At 42.4% G+C, this 23,129-nt stretch overlaps 1 protein-coding gene across 1 annotated transcript in view; it reads left to right on the forward strand.

The window, feature by feature from the left end:
- Positions 1 to 23,129, forward strand: part of LOC128837725 (probable E3 ubiquitin-protein ligase HERC6) — a 42,566-nt gene that overhangs the window by 15,546 nt on the left and 3,891 nt on the right. The window contains exons 4-19 of the mRNA XM_054029126.1: positions 5 to 232; positions 2,960 to 3,054; positions 4,302 to 4,429; positions 5,363 to 5,508; positions 6,150 to 6,223; positions 8,468 to 8,595; positions 9,262 to 9,321; positions 10,618 to 10,711; positions 12,267 to 12,456; positions 13,815 to 13,963; positions 14,057 to 14,170; positions 14,798 to 14,908; positions 16,885 to 17,055; positions 18,093 to 18,239; positions 20,306 to 20,472; positions 22,122 to 22,188. Coding sequence (XP_053885101.1) covers positions 5 to 232; positions 2,960 to 3,054; positions 4,302 to 4,429; positions 5,363 to 5,508; positions 6,150 to 6,223; positions 8,468 to 8,595; positions 9,262 to 9,321; positions 10,618 to 10,711; positions 12,267 to 12,456; positions 13,815 to 13,963; positions 14,057 to 14,170; positions 14,798 to 14,908; positions 16,885 to 17,055; positions 18,093 to 18,239; positions 20,306 to 20,472; positions 22,122 to 22,188 — 2,069 coding nt within the window. The remainder of the gene's footprint in view (positions 1 to 4; positions 233 to 2,959; positions 3,055 to 4,301; positions 4,430 to 5,362; positions 5,509 to 6,149; positions 6,224 to 8,467; positions 8,596 to 9,261; positions 9,322 to 10,617; positions 10,712 to 12,266; positions 12,457 to 13,814; positions 13,964 to 14,056; positions 14,171 to 14,797; positions 14,909 to 16,884; positions 17,056 to 18,092; positions 18,240 to 20,305; positions 20,473 to 22,121; positions 22,189 to 23,129) is intronic.

Raw genomic sequence — 23,129 nt, forward strand, 5'->3', positions numbered from 1 at the left:
AAAGATGGCAGAGTCTTCTCATGGGGACAGAACACCCATGGCCAGCTGGGCCTGGGACAAGAAATCCCCTCCCAGCCTAGCCCACAGCATGTCACATCTCTCAGCGGGATCCCCGTGGCTCAGGTTGCTGCCGGCGGGGGACACACCTTTGCCCTGTCTCTCTCGGGAGTTGTGTATGGGTGGGGAAGGAACAACGCAAGGCAGCTGGGATTAAACCTCACTAACACAAGAGGTAACTCGATCCTTTCATTTCTCAAGGAAACTCCATCTTAATTCCAGACTTCCTCTCGTTATATAGACTCTCCTGAGATAATGGGATGGACTTAGACTGTTCGCTAGAATGAACCATGACTAGAACTAGATGAATATGAGGGGGAAAAGGATATGTAAATGTTTGAATGAATTTGCACCAACTGTGTTTGCCTTCTGTGCATATTGTATCAAATGAGTTTATTGGTGGGAGAAATCACTAAAACAGCAAACTTTAAGCAATAAATTGCAGAATGTTTGCAGGAAACACATTTCGAATTCATATCCACACTGGAAACCTGATTGTAAGAGTTGTACCTACCCAAAGAGGGAGCAGAAACATACTGTGACATTACCCAGGGTACAATCTGGACTGATGGACAGCTGTGTCCTCGCAATTCTCCAACCTGGGGTGCCTTTTACACTGCTTCACCATGAGAGCATCCACTCCTGGTTTGCTCACACACAGCCTCCAGCATGTAGGTTACTCCCAGTTATACCATATCAGTGCGATAGCCAGCCACTCATGAACTACTCTGCAGGGCAACACCAGCAAATTCCCAGTCCTGGACTTCCCTCCCCGAAATGTGCGTTTTGTACTGCCCAGCACCCTCCTGGACAATACAAGTTCATATAAAGTCCGTTATTTAATAGAATAACAGGGGTGGCCAAACTGTGGCTCGTGAGCCACATGCGACTCTTTTACCATTGAAGTGCGGCTCGCAAGCCCCCCAGACTCCCTCCCGTTCTCCACCTACCAGACCTGAGGCGAGGGGGAGAAGCTCAGGACCTCGCCTTGCAGTAGGGTGGTGGGGTAGGGGCTTCTGTCCAGCGGGGAGGGGGGTCTCGGGGCTTTAGCCCTGCGGGGCTTGGGGCTTCAGCAGGAGTGGGGCTGAACCCTCAGCTCCCGGCAGGTGTGTCCTGGCTCTTGAACTTCTAAAGATTGTTGTACGTGGCTCGGAGGGCCAGTAAGTTTGGCCACCCCTGGAATATGATATGCACAAATCCTGTTCTCCCAAATGAAGTTTCCCAAACACACCGGTTTAGATAAAATAACTTTATTAACTACAGAAAGACTTTAAGTGATTTTAAGTAATAAGGCATAAAAATCAGAATTGGTTACAAAGAAATAAAAGGTAAAATGTAACTAATACTTAACAAGCTAAGTGAATTCAAAGCAAAGGTCTCTCTCACTGGAAGTTCCAACCATCTTACTGGCTGAATCCTTTAGTCAGGATCCCTCTCCAATGCTGTTTCCTTTGTTTTTCAAGCGTTGTTGATGCTGAGGGTAGAGAGAAAGGGAGAGGTGGTTTGGGGTGTCTGCTCTCTCCCTTCCAGCCATTTCTCTTGCACAAGAATCACCTCCAGCTGATGTTCAAGAGACAGAAAGTCTGTGTCAGGAACCTCAAGCTGCTGCTTTGTCAAATTCTTTGCCCACACCCTCTCTCCTGCAGAAGAGTGGCCACTTAATCAGCTGAGGGTCCATTTGATCTTGTTGACACCTGGCTGAGCCCTTGGCTAGCCTTTTGTCTCTGGGGAACTGGTTTGTGACTGCCCTCCAGAACAGGTTGCAGCATGACTCAGTAATACCACACAGTGGAATCTTTACATACAGGGTTGCCATACGCATTTTACCAAGACAATAATGATCAGCAAATCCTGTGTTTTCAAATGACAGCTCCCAATGCATACTTAGTACAAGTTTTACCATAATCCTCTAAAAGGGGTGAACCTAGGGGGACAGACTGTCACACATACCACCTAGCCCATCAAAACAGCTTGAATTTCTGACATTGAACTCTTTCAATGTCTCCTTACAAACAAGATACCATGTAAGAACTATTTACAGAAATTCAGTGAATCATGTGAACAGCATTTAAATTGGAGAAAATGATGTGTTTGGACAGGAAAAGATGAGATGATTGACTCTATTCAGCCAGCTCTAACCATAACATTTCCACAGCTTATATAATGGGCCCACAGTTCAGGCAGCTGTGGAGACAGTAGCATCTTTAGAAACCAGAAAGAATGACCAATTAATTTGAAAGCTGATGGTATAAAAACCAGCAGAGTAATGTGATAGTATTATACTCATAAAATTCTGGCCAAGCTAACAATATGCAATTTCTGTCTGGATAGAAAGTTTGATGGTTCGCTATTTTCAGAGAATCTGTTAGGCCAGATTTAACCTGTATGGAATGTGAGGTTCGGGGGTGGTAGGTTGTTTTGTTTGGCAGTCTGGATGTTTAAGCCAGCATCTTCAAGCACCCTTTGGGTTTCTTGCTCAGCCTGTAAGATTTCCCACCAGGAACCAAATCTATGATCTGTTTGCAGATTACAAATCCAAAACAAAGACAAAAACTACAGCCAGGCTGATGGCTTTCAAATGCAACTTCAGCATGGCCTAGAGCAAAAACTCTTCTGTTTCTATTTCTGCTCACCAGACTAAGCACTTACATTCCTTGCACTAGTTGATGCTATAGTAGGTGTGTATGTAAATATGAGGAGTCTAAAGCACAGATGATCTCATTTTGCCCTTAAACTCCCCTTCCCTTTTAAATATTTTTAAATAATCATGGTCAGATGATATGAAATCTCAGCAGGCAGGATGCTAAAAAGCAGGGTTAGGGTAACCCAACATCTGGCGGATGGTGCTCTGAAAGGAAAGAAGCCATTTCACATGCTATAGGAACCTGTGCTTCTCCAACAGAGCAAGTCTTCAAACCGTATGCAGTAGCTGCTCTGAAGACTATTGGCGTGGTCTATATCAGCTGTGGAGATGAGCACACTGCAGTACTCACCCAGGTATGCTCCAAATCCTTCTGTGTGATGGACAGCCAGGCCATGACAGTCTACAAATAAGTGTGTGTGTGCGCGCATGTGCGCGCATGTGCGCTTACTTGGTATGATGGCACAGCAAGGCTTAAGGGCCTTCGTTTGATTTTGGGGGATGGAGGGATAAGAAGACCCGGGCAGTGCTAATCTTGTGCAAAGACCTTAGGCCTCGTAACTTTCACTGAGGTCTCTGGGATGTTTATGTGCTCAAGAATGTCCCGGTTGGACATTGCTGCAGTCTCTGGCATTGTAAACCCCTGTTGAGCATTTACATGAAACAGAACAAGGGCAGCTTAAGGTTATGAGACCCAGTCTTGCACCCATTATATTCAATGGAAACTTTGCCATTGACCTCAGTGAGTGTAGGATTGGGCCAAATCCTGCTCATTTTACTCAAACCTATGATGGGACTACTCAGATGAGGAAGACAGGAAGTAGGATATGGCCCAAAGTGCTGTATAACCATGAAAGTCTCCATTATCAATGGATAATTCAAGACGCTTTGTTCCCAAAACAGAGCTTTTGGAAACACCATACGTATAGCTACTGTTTATCCCCAAATTAACAACTATCCCAACAATTAACAGTTATTAACGATTATTCCAATATGTACAAAAAGATGTAATGACAAATGTAAACCGGTTTTGTACTGTAGGAAAATGTTGGTATTTTGGAAATTTTACTTTAAATCTAAACAAAGGCTACTAATGACAATAGAAATTGAATATATTTTTTTCTAATACCAAAAGCTATTTTCTGAAAAATTATCAAAAATAAATGGAAAGCACATGAAGTAAAACCAACATCCCTGCACTACTTCTGACATAGAAATGTTCTCCAACCAACCAGTCCCTATGTTCAGCAGGTTGCTTTTCCCTGGGTGTGTGTGTGTGTGACCCCCATTACTTTGACTGCTCCTTACAAGAGGGTTATGAATCTGCTATCTCTTCCATACTTAGCTCTGTACCTCAAGCAGCAGGTTCATGCTTTTAGTATGAGAAATCCCAGGTTCAAACCATGCTGACGGCCCAAACTGGATTAGTTACATGCCCACTGTGAATATGATCCTTCATTGGTTTCACTTGTGTATGGCTAGATTGTATCATCTTCTCTCAACAGTCTTTAGGTTTTCTTCTTTTTTGTTGGAGGGGTTAAAATAAATTAGGAGGTGAAAGTCCCATAATCATGGCAAACTAAATTTGCTTTTGTTTCAACAGGATGGCAGTGTGTTCACATTTGGAGATGACAGTGCTGGACAGCTGGGACATCGCTCTTCAACCCAGATGCCTGGTCCGGAGAAGGTCGAATGGATAGACGGTCCAGTTTCCCATTTGGCATGTGGAAGGTGTATACTGTAGCTCATGTCTTTCATAATACAGTAGTCATATTTTGCAAGAGAAAACAAAATTGTTTTCTAAAGGAAGGTAGACAGTTTTGGGTATTTTTTTTTTTTAACCAGGTGTGTGCCTATTAAAAGCAAATAACTGCTTCAATATAAAGCTAAATTTGCACAGTTCCAATCAAAGGGTCAATTAGTGAAGAAGTTCCCCTCCAGCTCTGTGCGAACACGGATACATTAGGTGTTTGCAGCAGCCAGTAGAAACAGAGTTTTAGGGTGAGGTTCAATGGTACGCTCTGACTGCTTTGCACTCATTCCTTCATTAACAGTAAGCAGCTGTAAACCCAGCTCTAACTGGCCTGTGAAACTGGATTTCTTGCTCCTTTGCATCAGTGGAGGGATGCAAAGCATTCAGAATATTCCACTAAAGCTGGCTCTTAACGTATAATTATAATACAACTTGCATATGCAGATTAGACACTCCTGAGGTAGTTCTGCTGTCTGGATTTTTTTGTGGATGGTCTCTATATAGCAAATTCTAGAGGGTTCAGAGGTCTGTTGCATACTGTAATATGAAATAAAAATAAGACAGTATAGTGTATGTATTGCTCTTCATTGATCTCAAATTGTTTGCAAATCAAGGGCCAAGCTGAAGTCAAATAAGGCAAATAGGCCTTGGTCACTAAGTAGTAGTTCAGATAGGAACACTGAGTTACAGTGGGACTGTGACTTACCGAAGGTCACACAGACTGTAGTGGTGAAGAATAAAGCCCATCTTGTCTGATTCCCAGTCCTGTGCTCCAACCACTAGATATCCTAATGAATTTGTACAGGTGCCTTTATAAGCCTGGTTTATCATCAGCTGACCTATTGACTGGAAGGGAGAACAGAGAGTTTTCTATGACAGATTTGTAACATGTTATCTCTTCTCTTTGGCAGCTATCACACCCTGGTCTACATGTCTACTTCTGGGCAGCTTATATCTTTTGGACGTGGTCCCCAAAGACACATTGAAAATGGAACAGCCAGTAACCCAGGGGAGCAGACACAGAACTTTGACATCAGCAGTCTGATTTCAGCTAACGGTACTGATTATAAGTGGAAATATGTTTGTTTTTACACAATGTGTAATGAATCTGTGGAACTCATTGCCACAAGAGATAACTGAGGTCAAGACCTTTAGTTGGATTTAAAAAAGGATTTGACATTTACTTAAATAACAAGAACATCACTAGTAATATTAGATGGTATTAGAATTTCTATATTTAGAAGGAATATAAAGCCCTCATGCTTCATGGCACGAATCTAACACTAACGTGGACTACAAAGAAACAGATGATGCCATCACAGGAATATAACTGTCATGTAATTATTTCCAAGCAACAGAGAATATACAATGAAAGTATACGGGGGAGTAAAATGTTGTTGTGCCTCTTGCCTGTATTTTTCTGTAACATCTCCCAGGGTCCAGTCCTGTAACCTGCTGAGCAGCTTCTGGGCATTTCCTAGCCCTCTCCAGTCTCTTGACTTTAATGGGAGCTGCGGGCATTTAGCTACTTGCAGGTCTGGGGCCAGCTCCAAAACCCCATTGAAGTCAATAGAAGGACTTGCACTGGCTTCAGTGGGCTTTGGATCAATGCCTAAGGCCCAAGAAAACAAAGTAGCAGCATAATTAGCAGCCGTAGAAATTGAGGATTTGGGGCTGATCTGATTCATGTTCTTGCAGATCTGTCGGGCGTCCAAGTGAAAATGATTTTTGCTGGAACGTATGTTAACTTCGTCAGTACTCTTCAGTGCCAGGTAGTGATATCCTGTCTTGTAGATTTCATTTAACTCGTTTGTTTCAATGATAGTGGGCAGAATTGCAAGCAGTGTGTCATTAGCATGTTAGCAAATTTAAGCTCTATTCATTTTAAAGCAGATACAGCTCTACCCCGATAGAACGTTGTCCTCGGGAGCCAAAAAATCTTACCGTGTTCTAGGTGAAACCGCGTTATATCGAACTTGCTTTGATCCGCTGGAGTGCGCAGCCCCGCCCCCCCGGAGCGCTGCTTTACCGCGTTATATCCGAATTCGTGTTATATTGGGTCACGTTATATCGGGGTAGAGGTGTATGTCATGTTTATGAGAGAGGTTTGGAAGCAATAACAGCGGCAGCAGTTTGTGCCAGGAACCTGCAGTAGTTAGCAAAACACAGAGGGGAAAACGGTCATTTCCAGTTTATATCTCAGCCAAATCTGAACAGATTTACATGGGGCCCACAAAAGACACCTCCCTGACCCTAAGTTCATTCCCTTGTGAAGTTTCAGTTTTGCTGGCTGTAAACTATGAAGGCATTAGAGGCCTTAATTAAGGTTCTTATTACTTTTTTATGAGAAGTATTATGCAACTTTCATATTTGCTCTTAGTAACTTTTTTCTAAAATCAAATTTTATGGGCCAGATCCTCAGCTGCTGTCAGTGATCATCACTGCATTGATTTCAATGAAACTTCGTTGATTTGGCATGAGGATCTGACACAGTGTTTTAAGAAAGGAAAATCCATTCCTTAAATATACTCAAGTATATGAAACAATGTTGTTTTTAAAGGAAATATGTAGCAAGTTTGTGTTGCAAGACTAAATCACCCAGTGTTAACCTAGCACACAGAGAACAGTAGAAAGAACAGAGTTACAGTGGTGGGTATAATTCTGACCATAATATCACAAGGAGGAAGTTGAGGTTGAAGAGCTACAGTATGGGCTGATGATAATATTTGGTACTTATATTGAGCTTTACATCTTCAGCGTTCTGTAAAAACATTAATTAACCATAGCAATAGACTAGCGACGATTTATGGCTTTGAGCCCTTTGGTGAAGAATAGTGGTTCTCCGTGGATGCTCCATTAACCATAAGTCATCCACAAAGCCCTTCCTGGTAGTCTGCTGAATGAAATAGATTGGAGCTAAGTGATGGTTGCTGGAGCAGGAGGACGTCCAGGTGAGACTGGAAATTTTCATTTAGTAGTTTGAAGTTAGTTAGAACACAGCTCATGTATCTATATTGCCTGGTTCAGGCTAGGAGAGCCAGTTGAGCAGAGAAGATCCTCCAGTCATCAGCTCAAGGATTTCTCAAGCAGCTCACTTTAATCTCCAGAAAGTGTAATCCATAAATACAAAGCAAATCTGGAGACCCGCAGCGGTTGGTAGGAAACTATGTGGTCCCTTAACTCCTCTTCCCACCCCAAATTTAACAATTGTAATCTCCAAAACCTAGTTAGTGGCTCTCTTCCTGTATTGACCCTTCTTCCACTCTAGAATTGTGTCCAGATCATTCTAGGACTGGTTCATATGGAAGTCAATAGCAAAACTCTCATTGACTGCAATGGGAGCCTGATTTTAGAATTGGTTGCTATCTCAAAGAACTGGTTGGCATAGAGAATCAATGCAGGAGCTTTCAGACTGTTACAACAACATACCTTAACCTGGGTCCTTTTTCATTTTACTAACTGTTGGATAGATGATAAGGGATACTGTGAAGAGGAAAATTGGTGACCTTCAGGAGCTAAAATTAAGTTGTGAGGGATCCTAGGTACAGTTTGGTCCCATCTCTAAGGGTTAATAATGATGATCTCCTTCTTCTGCTTCAGAATCCAAGCCAAGAGAATTGCACATGTTTATTGTTTGTCCTCCCACTATGTTCCAAAATGTAAATAAAAAGAATTTTTTCTTTTCAATTTGGGAAGAATCAGGTTTATCGTGGTAGTACTCTCATCTTGTTTTGCCTTTTTACTTTATAGCCTTCCACATAAAATAAATCTACTTTAATGTCAGGAAGAGTAGTACAAGATTAGCGAACTGGTAGTTTCTCCACGTAGCCTGTTGCATTTACCTGCCTAATGCAAATGCAGGGTCTTCGGTTTTGAGCAAAAGTGGGAGCAGATTTGATCAATTGCTTTGTAAAAAGCTTATTTGCAGTGGTGGTTTATAATTTTATATACAACCGTATGCATTTACTAAACTTAATCTTTTATTGTTGTATCTTTGCTTTTTGGTTTTATTTAAGGATCTTGAGCATGCATGTGGGATCTCTCCCGCAGATACCCTGCAGAAGATTAGCAGGCTCGACAGGACATTGATAGATAAATGGATGGCAGTGACAGTTGGCACTGATGAATTCCAGGAGGCTAAAAGGTTGCTGTCTACCACTTTTCTACATTATGGGATATGAAGACTTGTCTTTAGACATCTTTATAGTCAGTGTACTAAAAACTTATTCATAAACTTTAAACAAAAGTAGGGTCTGTTTTACTGCCTTTACTGAAACTACTAGGCCCATACCTAGCCTATAACATGGCTGTCCTACAATTTAGCCAGCCTTGTATGAACACTGTTTGATGACAACCAGCCCTGACCAAACACTGTTTCTGAACTCAATTCTTTAATTGTTTTTCATTGAATCATCAGAGACCTGTTTGCTGCTAAATGGGAATTGAAGCAGATCCTTAACTGACTGGAAAGACACCCTCTCATTTCATTTGGAGTCAGATTAGATTCTAAAGGCCTGATGCAAAACTGGTTGAAGTTAATGGAAAGACTGTCTTCACTGGGTTTTAGATCAGGCCCTGAGAGAGAATAAAAATCCTGCAGCAAACGGTATCTTCCTCTAAATGACATATCTTAAGAAAGCATCTTTTGGCAGTAGAAAATTCATCATGCAAACGTGCTCTCTTAATAGCTAAAATAACAGAGTAATTGCTTAAGATTCAGTCTTGTAAATGTCTGAGCACTAATACATTGACCTACTAGGTGGGATAATTGTTTAATGCCTACTTTCTTGTATTATTGTGCCTTTTTTAGGGAAATAGCCATGATATTTTCTTCTCCTGCTTGTTTAAGTGCAAGTTTTTTAAAACCCAGGTAAGTGATACTTTCAATGCCATTCTTTGCAAAGTTTAAACAAGAAGCTAAAATTGTAAGTCAACTAAATTATGAAGACAAAACCCATCCCCATTTCCAGAAGATGTACCTGCTGGGTTTAGGGGTGGCAAGGGAGTTAAAGCAGAGCGGTGCCAGCCATTTTAAAGTTTGAATAACCGTCATGTTGCTGCGGGAGAAGAAGATTCCAGGTAGCAAAGGGGGATCATGTAGTTGTGATACACTCCGCTACTTCTTTAACAAAGGAACACCATTCAACACGCTGAATCCCCAGCACCCATGCTAGCATATGCTACACACTTCAGTATATGCACTAGGCAGCCAGAGACCGAACCGTACCGCTAGCCAGCAGACCACACTTGTCAACTGGCCAGTCTACTGCTTGGCCTCCTCAGCATTCGCAAGTGCTCGCTAAGAATCCTGACCACCTCGTTTGCTTGAAAAATGCTCCCTTTCCCCTCTTCCCGCTCCTCCACCCTGGGCAAGGCAGATCTAGCCCATGGAATTTACCTGAGTTTCCTAAAGCTTTAATTTTAAAATACCCGAATAAGAATTGCAGAAACAAGCTGCCGGCTGAGCTAAGATGTGTTCTCGTACTCTTTCACTTCACATCGCAGTTCTACAGCTCTAAGGCTAACAACAATCCTTCGGGGCTTTTTACAGAGCTACAGCGATTCTGAGCTTGTTTATATTAAAAAACAACCCACAAGTGTATGATATAGTTTTTGCTGATTTAGGGGACAGGGTTGGTATTGTGCTATTGAGCCTACAGAGTCACTGGTTCAAATCCAGCTCCTTAAAATAGTGACTGACACTTGGGACCGTCTGGTGGCAGTGTGACCTGAGCAGGTAGTCTTAGGTCATTTCCCAGACAGTGGACCCTTGTCCATGTCACAGTTGGAACTGGCCCTCTCTTTTTTTAATAGTCTCAGCAGAGAGACCAAGGATTGAATGGGCACAAATACTCTTCCCCCGACAGGTGATGCTTGGTTGAGGCATGCTGACTGGGCATTGTGGGAAAGCTTGCATTGCTACTCTTGGTCCTGTAGATTAGCAGAGAGAGTCAATTTCTAGGGCTGTCAGTTTGGCACATTGCACAGCGCTAAATTCTGAAGAAGAACCTTTTAAAGAGCAGTACTTGCTAAAGGGGAAAGAGCATTTTCCAGAAAAGATTTAAAAAAACAACCACCCTAAAACCAAAATGTAACCATTGAGGTATATTGCAGCAGCCTCCTTTATTGTATAAAATGAGATGTATGTTTTTCCTAATCACTTTAGCTTTGCTTTGGAAGCAAATGATGTTGGTGTTGATCTACAAAAGGCAAGGGACATATTTGATGAGCTAACCAAAAAGGAGTGGATCGTTAACCAGGTAAAACATCTTGCAAGTTTTTGTGCAAATTACACTCCGGGTATAACTTAATTTAACAGGGGGTCGGGGTGCCCAGGCTCGGTACTCTGGGATTGCTCTGAATGAAGTTGAGACAGGACCCTCTTGTAGTGTGACACCCCGCATGGCATCATGAGGGCACAACTCCTTGGCTTCAGCATCTCCTGCGTCTGACCTTGGAGTGCTCAGCACCCATTTCATGCTGTGAGCTCCCTGCAGTGAATAGGGTACCTGGGAAAGCCTTCCACACACCCCCAGGGGCCGTGCACCCCCAACTTCGCAGTCAGCAATGACTCTCAGCTAGTGTCGTAAAACAGAAGGGTTTCTTAGTCATCTGGAACACAGCACAGAACAGATCTTCTTTGCACAGAAAGTAGGAAGATTCAGCAAAGTCCATTTTGGGGAAACCTAGAGCCTGGGGCTCTCCCCCCATGTCCCAAACCAGGAGACTGACTCGCTTCCCGCAGCCCACCCTCAGTCACGTCCAGTTGCCCCTCCTCCATCTTTTGATCTGTTTCCAGGCCTTCTTGCAGAGGGTGGGGCCCGGCTATCAGTTGCCAGGACACAGAGTGTCTGTCCATTGTCTGGGCCCAGGGTGCCAGGCGGCAGTCACATCTGCCCTCTAGGGTCTCTGCACGATCACCCACCCTCGTCCCACCACCTAGATACTTGTGCAACATATAGGGGAAACCGAGGCACACACAGTATTCCAACAAAACATTAAGTAAATTCCCACTTCATCACACAGGGAGCTACTGATTAATTTGTTAATTAATTAACTTGCAAGGGAATTTTTCTCTGTGTGTTTGGGGAAGACATGAAGGGTCTGTAATGCTATCTGCCAGAGTTGCTCAGGACAAGCGTAGGATCCAAACTGCTCCCTGTGCAGTGATGCGTTGCACGTGGATATGCTAACACATGGACTCTCCCGATAGGCTGTTAATTTCCCTAAACCTCTCATCTCCCAAAGTCTTCACCTCCCAAGTATGAGGAATTGTTTTTAAACATAAAAAAGAGGTAGCTGGCAAGTATATGAGAGGATGGGGACAACTCTTTATCCCAGGCCTAAATCTCCTCGCGTGTGGTATAATGTCAAAAGTATTTCTGTTCTTTAACACCATGACTTTGCAATTGGGAGGTAGACAAGAAACAGAGCAGCAGCACAACTTCCAAATAATTTGGATAGTTTAGGGATTTGGGCCAGTAAGTGGCTCATCATCTCTGAATAGAAAGGTGCAAAATAGTACTTTGGAGTCAGTTTTAAGGCACAATTGACAGTATGTATACAACAGCTCTAACAAACAAACCTCTCTTCATCCCTTTTTACCCCAATTTTAACATAGATTATTTTTTATTTTAACTACATCTGAACTCTGACTGCATTGAATGTTTTAAACTCTACATACAAAACTGTTCTGCAAAGTTTCAAGTCCAGCATTATGCCAGGTAGAAAGTATTGGCCGTATATTGCACTGCAAATCATTTTCTAAGTGCTTTCTCTCCTCCACCTTTATTTATTTTATTTTACTGCATACAGATAAATTACTATCTGTTGGCTGAACTGATTCCTGGTCTTCCACTGCGTTCTCCTCATCAGGAGGCTTTATCTGTTTTCCTACTCCTGCCAGAATGCTCTGTGATGTACAAAGAACAGAACTTGGAGCCTTTTGTTATGCAACTTGCGCAGGCCATTAATAGCATGAGTGACCGTTCCTCAAACATACTGGGTAAGGTTGTTTCGCTTTGAGCATGAGGAGAAGCCACTGCCTGAGATGGTAACTTCAGCACACATTTTAAAATGACTTAATTAGGACATGGTTAACATACTGGTGCAAACATACAAAGTGATAACTTTTGCCTCTTCACTTCACTACTTGTAGATAGTGGTGCTGTCCCAAAATCTTTATATGACGTGTGTGTGTGTGAGAGAGAGAGAGAGAGAGTTAGTTATTCTCTCACACAATTTTTGTTAGTTAGATCCAAAGGTGCTAGACTGCATAGTCAAATCAATGCAAACCCTAAAAAGCAAGGAAATAATATATTCTACACTCCATCTACACTCTACTCCTCAGTTCCTCTTCTCAATTTCATGTGCATCTTTTCCACAACTCACAGACCATATATCTCCACCGTCATCCTAAACAACCAGTGGGCTCCCTTCTTGTTGTTGTTTGTACTACCAGGCCTAGAAATCCTAGACACACAGGCTCCTGGTCCATGGGGCACTGTACGCACAGAACAAAAAGACAGTCACTACCCCAGAGAGCTTACAATCTAATTATAAGACCAAATAAATTAGGTGGACACAGACAGACTGGAGAGCACAGGAAACAATGAGATAGTATTGATCAGCGTGATAGCCAGTGGTCTCAGCACATCAGTAGCCCAGTTGTTGTCAGGGATTTATAGGCATCTTGGCAGTGGGGTTTTGAAGGAGGGTAATGAGGGAGCTGTGTGGATGTTTATGGTATGCATTCCCAAGCCTTCGGGGCAGCGTGGGAGAAACATGACAGGTGCTTGTTTGAAAGTTTAACAAGTGAACAGTGGAGGCTGGCATCATGGTCCATTTGGAGGCAAGACTTAACTTTTTGATACTGAATGAGAGGGTAGGGTAGGGATAGATTGTGAAGGGCCTTGAAATTAAGGACAAGTAACTTATGTTTGATACAATAGAGAAGAGGGAGCCAGTGGAGAGGGACTCAGAGAGGGGTGACAAGAGCCTTTGACAGACTAGGAAAATTACCCTTGAACTCTGATTGTTTATTGGCCTGGAGTGGTCATAAGTTCACATGATTAGGTTTGATATTGCTCTCATCTGCTGTAGTTTTGTATGTGTGTTTTATATAAGTGGGTGTAATAGCTGAAATATGGTGTCTGATTGCATTTAGTGGCTGCTTTGTTTCCCTCCAAAACCACGTTGCATTAAAAAACACTTTGAATCATGTATCATTCATAAAAATGCAAGCTGAAAGGTGTGTTTGTGGAGGAAGGCTGGGACATGTGTGTTTCTTTAGAGATTTTTGTTTCGTTGTTTTTTTTGGCTGGGGAGTTTCATTTACATGAATATTTTCCCCTCATATTTCAGAAAAATGCTGGATGTCGTTGTCAGCATCCTTTTTGGACAATGTGGTGCAGATGTTTAAAAAGGTTGTAGTATCTCAGCTGCCATTTTACGCTTCTCCCCGTTGCCGGGACACCAAACCTCTGCTAGAAGTGCTTGAAAAGCTGTACAGGGTAAGCATGTCTAGTCTGAATAAATCCATAGAGAATCATCACTGGTTCTAAGCAAACATGTGCATCTTAACCCAAATTTTATTCCATTTCAAGGCAAACAGGAAGGCTAACTACACACTACAGTTAAGCAATTTTTACATAGATGAAATCTCCGGGACATTTATTCCAACCGACGTAGGAAGGTGGCGCTCATGGCAAGCTACAACTGTAAGTATGACATTGTACCGTCTCCTGGTTATTCCAGAGTTTCTAAGGACAGTGGATGGTTAAAAGACAGCAGTTGCACCTTCGTTTTATATTGTTGTAACACCTAGTATCTCCAGCTGAGCTGCAGGCCAGACTGTGCCAGGCTCTAAACAGCCGCTAAGCAAGAGACAGCATCTGCCCAGAAGAGCTCACAGTCTAAATAGAGAAACACACACAACCCTGGGAGGGGAAATAGAGGCACAGAGGGTTGAAGGAATAGAACCTTGGTTTCCTGACTCCCAGTCCAGTGTCAGAACCACTACCTCTGAAATTTCTAACCTTCATGTTAACTCCATATTGTAGCTGTGTTTTGATTTTTAAGTCTGGGTTTAGTTGCAGTACCCGGTTGGTGGGGGAAATGGGCCCCAGGACCTGCACGTGATGCACAGCAGCTAATCCAAAGGGGTAGAGGGACAGTTATAATTCTCTCCTAGGCAAGAAGGGGAAGGAGACTGCAGTCTTGCAGTGCCACTTCTTTGTGTGTGGGGGAGGGGAAGAGAGGGAATCAATGAGTTAAGAGTGCGGAAACTGGGACTTACCTGTTTTATTTTTAAGTATTCAAAAGATATGTACCATTCTCATTGGTAGAATTCGTGTCATGAAGACGACGTTCCCGTCATATTCTGCCGTTTCCCTTTTATCTTTAACTTGGTTTCCAAGACTCAAGTGTTCCACTTTGATTCATTTTTCATGCAAGAGGTATGACCTGGTCTCTGTATACTCTGAGAAACCGTCTAGGTTGGTTTGTTTTTTGTGCGCCACAAAACTACAGTGGCATTTCAACCCCAGGAGCATGTGCTAAAGTGAAGGACTTAAAATCTATTCATTTTTAACCCCCAAACTAAGGCTATGGCTAAACTACAGAGCTTACAGTGGTGCAGCTGTAGCGCTGCTAGTGCAGAGTCTATGCTGACGAGAGGGAGCTCTCCCATCGACTTAATGACTCCAGCCCCCACGAGTGGCAGTAGCTGTCCATAGCTCTGTGCACATGTAACTTACGTCACTCATGGGGGTGGCATATTCACACCCCTGAGCGACATAACTTATACTGACTTAAGCTGTAGTGTAGCCACAGCCTAAGTAAAGTATTTTCATGACCCAGCACGTGCTATCAGTGGCAATATAAAATATTTTGCTGGAGATGTTTATATTTTGTTCTTGGGGAAAATGGCATTGGTTGTTCAAATAGTATACTAACATGATCGACTCTGTAACATGACATGGGGCAGTGTGGTTTTAGATTCGGGGTGGAGGAGGAAAAGAAGTTGTAGCGGAGCTTGGGAGCATTGTCTCCCAGGACAATTATTTGAAAATACACCCTGCAGTTCAGTGGAATTTAGTCAATTATAAGGTGGGGGAGGGGATTTGTCCTAATTTCCCTGTGGTTTGGTGGCAGAATTATAACAAAGGGCTTCTGGAGCCTCGGCCAGCACCTTGCTGCTTTTCCTATAGGAGAAGAGTAGTTCCCCCTACATGAGAATTATTTAGATCTTATTAAGTGTGCCACACTGTGTGAGCTTTCCGAACCCGGGGGGGTCAGGGTCTGACCAGGCTCAGGACTCTGCCTGTGTGGATTGAATTGCAGGATTTGGGGCCATTCTGATGTAACAAAGAACGGAATTTGCAATTGAACATCAAAAGTTACTCATAGACTCATAGACTTTAAGGTCAGAAGGGACCATTTTGATCATCTGGTCTGACCCCCTGCATGATGCAGGCCACAAAGCCGTCCCCACCCTTTCCCTTGACTCTGCTGTTGAAGTCCCCAAATCCTGTGGCTTAGAGACTTCAATTAGCAGAGAATCCTCCTGCTAGCGATCCCTGCCCTATGCTGCGGAGGAAGGCGAAAAACCTCCAGGGCCTCTGCCAATCTATCCTGGAGGAAAATTCCTTCCCGACCCCAAATATGGCGATCAGTAAAACCCCGAGCATGTAGGCAAGATTCTCCAGCCTGACCCTCGTTAGCCATTATACTATTTTCCTGCCATGGCACTGTATTCCTTTGACTAAAATCATATTTTTCCATTAAACCATTCCCTCCATAAACTTATCTAGCTCCTTTGAACATCACTTAAGTCTTCTTTTACCAATGGGTGTTTTGGTTTGCCATAGAGAGACAAGGTGGGTGAGGTAATATCTTTTATTGGACCAACTTCTGCTGGGGAGAGAGAGAAGCTTTCGAGCTTACACAGAGCTCTGGGGAAAGGTATGCAAAGTATCACTGCTAAATACAAAGTTTTAGCATAAGCAGTTACCACATTTCAAGGGACCATACTAGGTGAAGTGTCCAGTTAACACACTCCAGTCATGGGGGCTGTGAGTGGGGGGGCATTTAGTGGGTTATAGATTGTTGCAATAAGCCATAAATCAAGTGGTTTGCCAGAGTCATTTCTGTCATGTTTTCCTGGAAAATGACTTTTTTGATATGGAGTTCATTCACTTTTTCATCTAACTCTCCTTGTAAAAGAAGTTCTAATTATGCTGTATGACGTGAATACCACTTACTTCTAACACAGTATGTTTCAAATGAAAGAAAATGGATGTGCAGTGCAATAAATTAGTGGCTAGAGTTGGGCAAATGTCACATAGAGGAGAAAATGTTTCACCCATTATCAATGCAGTATTTTTTTCAGGCAAGATGCTGGAAATATAGTTATATATTCATTTTTTTTTAGGGTGCAAAGGTAGAAGCCCAATTCATACTGAAGCAGAATGAACTGTTGAGAAAGAGTGAGCTTCCTGAGTTGCCTGTTTTTCCTCTGCAAGTTAAACGCAGCAACCTGGTTGAAGATACTTTACGTAAACTAAGTCTGGTGGAGGACAGTGTCCTGAAAAAGCAGTTGTTGGTATGGTGCCCAGTCATGTTCTTCCTACTTAGCAATATGAGGGAGATTAGAGAGAAACTATATAACTGGTTGGAATTAGGGCTGGTTGAAAAATTTCCGTTGCAACGGCCTCTCAATTACCTGAAATTATTTCTGAAAATAGCCTGCTTGCCACAGAAATGTCATGTTTTAGTTGGGGGAAAAAATGAAAACTTTTTGGGTGAAAACTCAAAAACATTTTAGTTTCAGTTTATGATGAAAACTCAGAATTTTCCATGGAAGAAAAAACATTTTCTGATCAGCTCTAGGTAGCATGCACCTGAAGACAGGTGCCTAATTAGCCAATTAGCAAGGATCGGTTTCAACGCATTAGGCAGATTTATATACTTGGTTACCCTCGACAGCTTCGAAAATTTTAACCAGGGTTTTGAGATTTTAACCATATGATCCCCCCCATTAACAAAGATCAATTACTGCAAGGTTTGTGGTTTTACATCTGCACGATAGTAAACATTTACCCCTCTCTGTTAATACTTCCTGCCCTTAGATCAGTATGATACCACAGCGTGTGGTTCTTCATTAGAATGCAGGCTGATTTGGTGTGCCTTGTCTATTGCTTTGTCATGGGACCTCAGAGGGCTGGCGAGTTCAAAAGCCAACTTCAGCTTATCTTGAGGGGAAAAAAAAGAGAGCAGTATGTCTCTAAGCAGACATAACGTGTACTGTAGTAGTGTGTTGTGGACATCGTTTTTCAGAAGGTAGAGAAGGGAAACGAGGTGAGTCAGAGTTCAAAAGAGAGGTGAGAATGGCAATTTGTAAGAGCGGGAATGATGAAGTCTTCACAAATCATCCCTTTGCAGAGTTGTTCCTGCTCTGGTCTTGGAAAGGGCTGATTCTTTCAAACCCTAAAGCTGTGCATACGCTGGACTTAGTAGTTTGACTCCGGCACTAAGGGATGAATGTGGTGTTGACTGCCCCATTTCTGGGGGAATAGTAGTCTGCATTGACTTTGGAACAATGGCTACGAAGAATACCCATCTTTCTCTATGTTTCTGCAGGTGCAATTTGAAGGGGAGTTGAGGGGCCTGGATGCGGGCGGAGTGACGTTAGAATTCTTCCTGTACGTATTTGAAGAGATGGTGGATCCACAATATGGGATGTTCATGTATTGTGACCCTGCGTCCCCAATGTGGTTTCCTACCAGCGTAAGTCAGAATCTGCTCAAGCCATTCAGGGTCAAGGGACAAAGGAAGTAATTTGCATTTTGACTCCAAGCTTCCTTACCTTCTGCACAGTAGCTGGAGTTGGCAGGGGAGGGTCTTGGAAGGCTGTGGCAATTTTCCAGAGAAGAGGGTCTGTACCACCTGGGTGTTTTATATTGCGGAATTGGAGAGGGTTCAGAGAATGATTGGGTGCATGGGAAAACTCGTATGCAGAGAGATTGCAAAGACTGGGACTTAGTTGACCGTAGAAAGGAGTTGAATAGGAAGGGACATGATTAAAGCATGTAAATCAATGAATGCTCTATACATGATAAATCGTGAGCTTTGTTGTCTTTGTCTCACAACACAAGAACAAGGGGACGTTCAACGAAACTGAAAAGTATTGAAGGAAATAATTTTCCATTCAGTGAGTAATTGGACTGTGGAGTTCTCTGCGGCCAAGAATTTAATGAGATTCAGAAAGGGACTGGACATTTATATGGATTACAAGTTTATCCAGAGTTATAATCGTACAAATAATAGTTTTAAAGGGATACAAATATCATGCCTCATGTTTTACGTCATTCCCTAGATATTAGGGATTAGGATGAGATCGTTATGAGAAGCAGATTCTACCTCCTGTGGGGGTTCTTGCTGCTTCTGACTAGCGGGACTTCTGATCCAGGTCTGGCAATTCCTGTATTCCTACAAGAAATATTTTCTAAGAAATAAAGTTAGAGAACGTTAACCACTCAGATTATCTTCTCTGTCTAACCTCAGTAATTAGCCAGACCACAGCAGTGTGTGGATTACTGTGCTCTGTACTGAAACTTACCATTAGTAATTGTACAAATTGTAACTGATCATCAGAGTGCATCTCTGAGAGTTCAGGTGAGCTGCAGTCAGATGGGGGACCAGTTCCATGGTTCTAGAATTCTGAATGACTGGTGTTCCCAGGCTAACTACAAGCATAGTCAAAAACAATTAAATTCCTACCATCAGTGGCAACTCTTCAAGTGGTCATATGCTGCTTTTGTACACTTTATACTGCCGTGGCCCAATTAATTCTGTGTCCTTACTCCTTTGTGAAATTTAGTTTTAGTGCTCAGCAAAATCTACTTTTGTCAGGGAGGGGGAAGAAAAAAGGTAAATTCCTTCACCCCAATTTCCAAATAAATGTGAACAAAAAAGGGAAAGACTTAATGCACCCAATAAAGTCTAAAAGAGGGCTTTTCAAGATAATTTTGCTCAGTAATTGCCTTTGGTTTGCACTCTGTGAAGTGATAGTGTGACACACACCTCTTGGCCGATGCACCGGGGATTAAAAGCATGAACTGCTACAGCTTGAGTTAAAGAGCCAAGGTGTACTCGGTGGGCCTGTAATGGACTCTTATCCTTTGCGGATGAGGCACAGAGTGAGACCTCTAACACGTTCCCTAGTGAGACACAAGAGGTCAATGAAATCCACTGATAGCAGATCTGTGGCTAATGCATGCCCCAAAGTTGCCAGATGCCCTCTCTTTTCCAGTAGCCTGATTCAGTCCTCCTTAAAGAGTCTCATTAACTTCAGAGGATCTTAGATTGGGCTTCAAAACAGGAGCAGACCTCTTATTCCAGTTGTCCCCGCTACTTAGGGGTCTGTCCTACTCCCATTTTTTTTCAATGGGAGTTTTGCCATTGACTTGAATGGAGCAGGATTGAGCCTTGGGGAGCATCAGAAGGTTCTGGTGGGGTTTCTTTAAACATAGTTTCAGCTCTTCTTAGATGACTGATAGGTTTTGTTGTTGCTGATTTTGCTTTTTCTTAATTACCATAACAAAAATGTTTTAAAAATGTGCAGTGGGAGTTAAATTTTGCATCGATTGACCTTGACGTGATGCTCCTTTAACTAGTATAAAAAATTCTGTAATTAATGTTTTTAGGGCTCAAAAATGTACCAAAAGATTTACGTAAATTTTGTCTTTCCGATCTCGCCTTTCTGGCTTGCTTGTTTGTTTTTTGTTCCATCATGACCTACTACTTACTTGGCTCTCCAGTTATAATATTTCAACACTTGGATTTTTTTTCAGCCTTCAGTAGAGAAGAAAAAGTATTTCCTCTTTGGGATCCTGTGTGGGCTCTCCCTGTTCAACAGGATCATTGCCTTCATCCCTTTCCCACTCGCTATTTTTAAGAAACTTCTGGATAAGAAGCCTTCACTCGAAGATTTGAAAGAGCTGAGTCCTGTGGTAGGGAAGTAAGTGATTTCAGTTCTTGATTCCAGCTGGATGTCTAAAGGAGTTTGTGCATGTACCCACATGTATATGAATGGGCTGGATAGTTTGTTGGCATTCACTATATTGTCTGTAGAGTGGAGGAAGAACAGTCTTGTGGTTCAGACACTGACCTGGGATTTGAGGCAGTGTTCCGTTTCCAGCTCTCCCACTGATTTCCTGTGTGTGACTTGGGGCAAGTCACTTTAATTCTCTGTCTCAGTTTCATATCTGTAAAATGGGATTACCATTTTCCTACCAAGGAGTTGTGAGGATAAATTAGCTAATAGGTGTGAGGTATTCAGGTACTGAGGTAAAGTGGGGGCTATATAAGAACATAGATAGGTGAAAGCATAAGAGTAGCAAATGTTCTGTTATTTTTCTGTGCTTGAGTTCTGTGTCAGGGTCATGCAAGCTGCCTTTGTGAGACTCGCGTTGGCAATAATTTGCCAGCAGCACTGTTGCTCTTAAAATAGACCGTATTGCAATCTTGATCAAATTGAGTTTTATATGCAGTCTCGTAATCGCTTCTCTCTGGACCCATGTTAAGAATGAGGGCTGCTATGACCCACTCTGTAGCATTCCACACTTCGGCCACCCTCGTACCAGGTTGTGTGTCTGGTTTTGCCTATTTTTGTAGTACCTTTCTGTTGGTTGTGATTTGATTTGGGGATTAAGGCCATGCATTATAACAGGAGGAGATGCATTGATGAGTACACCTGGATCCATTTTTTTTAGGGAATCAGTAGCACCTTGAGCCACACAAAGCCCTAACAGTGAAGATCTATCAGACAGCTGCACACCCCGCCCTATGTTATGTCTTATCTGCTGTCTGTCTGGAACAGAAGGAGAGAATGTAGCACAGGCAGCTGTGAAATACAACCTATTACATACATTGCGCTGTTGTGAGGATGTCAGCATAAATAAAAGAGCAGAGCCTGAATAGCTTGTGTTGTCATCAAAGCCTAGAGATTCAGTGTTAAGAGGGGGGCGGGGGGGAAAGGACAAATTACAGTTACTAGTAATTGCGCTGGGCAATAAAAACATACATACAAGTGCCGCTTGCATACAAAGCAACTTATGCTTTATAACATAGAACTCATCTTGACTTCTAAGAAGTTGAAATACCATATGTTTTATGGGACAACCAGACTTGAGATACAGGTTTTTCCTGGACAGATATTGAGAAAACAAAAAATTCCGAGCTTGACCTGCAGGAGGGAAGGGAGACAGAGATTGATGAGAAGAACAGAACTCTGGGGCATACGGTAGCAGAGATGGGGGAAGTGGGTGTAGATTTTCTACTGGTTTTTGAGCCCAAAACTTCTCATAGTGGCCTTTGTCCCTGACACGTATCAGGTTCTTCTACCCATGAGTGCAGAATTTACAATTTTTTGTTGCTTGCGACTGGAAATATGTTTAACTATAGTATTTACTGCTACGGTTAGCATAATTTAATCTACAAACAATCAATTTTTTAATTGTTGTATATTAAACATAATGGCTCATAGTTATTACAAATCAATAATAAATGGTTGAGATTTCACTACTCATGGTGCAGGGTAATTTATCATGTGGTCTGTCATCTAACAATTTATAAGTATATTTTTGTCTCTTTTTTTTTTTCCTTTAGGAGTTTGCAGGCAGTTCTAGATTATGAGTATGATGATATTGAAGAGAATCTTCAGATACATTATTGTGTGAGTACCTCTGGAAGCCATTATGATACATGTCCACTTCATTTGCTATGCACTACAGTAGTTACAATTGCTTTCACTTTTGAAATGTTGTTCTTTGCTTCACACGGTGAATTGGGCGCTCTTACACTGCTGATGTGGTATTTAGAAGCTTTTCGTGTACTTACTTCAGTCGCTTATTCATTTTTTTTCCTCCCTGCATGTTATCCAGTTTAGGAGACAACGACTGTTCCCTCTGGAAATTCAGAATAAGCCACTATGGGAATGCAAGTCTAGAGTGTCTTTTTATCAGCTCTTTGAGGCAGGGGCAATCTTTTTGTTCTGTTTGTACAGTACCGGGCACAATGGTGTCCTAGTCGGTGACTGGGGCTCCGACATGCTACTGCAACACAAATTATTTTCCCAGCTTCCCAATCTTTGAAAATGAAAACCCCACTTTAAATAAGATACTTGTAGGAACTAACCGATTTTGTTTTAATTATCATAGTCTCTTATTGGAGCGATGAGCCCTTTGGCTCTGAGGCTGGTCTCTTCCAATCACAGTGGGCCAGATCTTGACTTGTTGTAAGCAAAGGCAATTCCATAGACTTCACTAGTGTTGAATTTAGCCCGTTCTATCCTGTCAATCAATGAGCGAAAGCTCCGGGTATGATAGGGGAGGCCTGGGCTTGAAGGGGAGATGGCAAAGGCAAAAAAGAGGACAGAAATCTTCATGTTTTCTTTAATGCCTAGAAACACACCCATCTGAAAATGACATATAAGAGTTCTACCTGTGCACATTACTGACACACCCATGTCTTTTAATAGTTACAGGAAGTCACTGAAATTGTGGTCACATTTGCACCAGGCACGCATTTTCTCTTGCCACTATAGTGCAGTTTTGAAGGTGATTGGATTAAAGGTTTCTGTAACACGCACAACACCAGTGGGAACTTTGCAGCCAT

This window comes from Malaclemys terrapin, chromosome 5 (genome assembly GCF_027887155.1).
Source record: "Malaclemys terrapin pileata isolate rMalTer1 chromosome 5, rMalTer1.hap1, whole genome shotgun sequence".
Taxonomy (NCBI): Eukaryota; Metazoa; Chordata; order Testudines; family Emydidae; genus Malaclemys; species Malaclemys terrapin.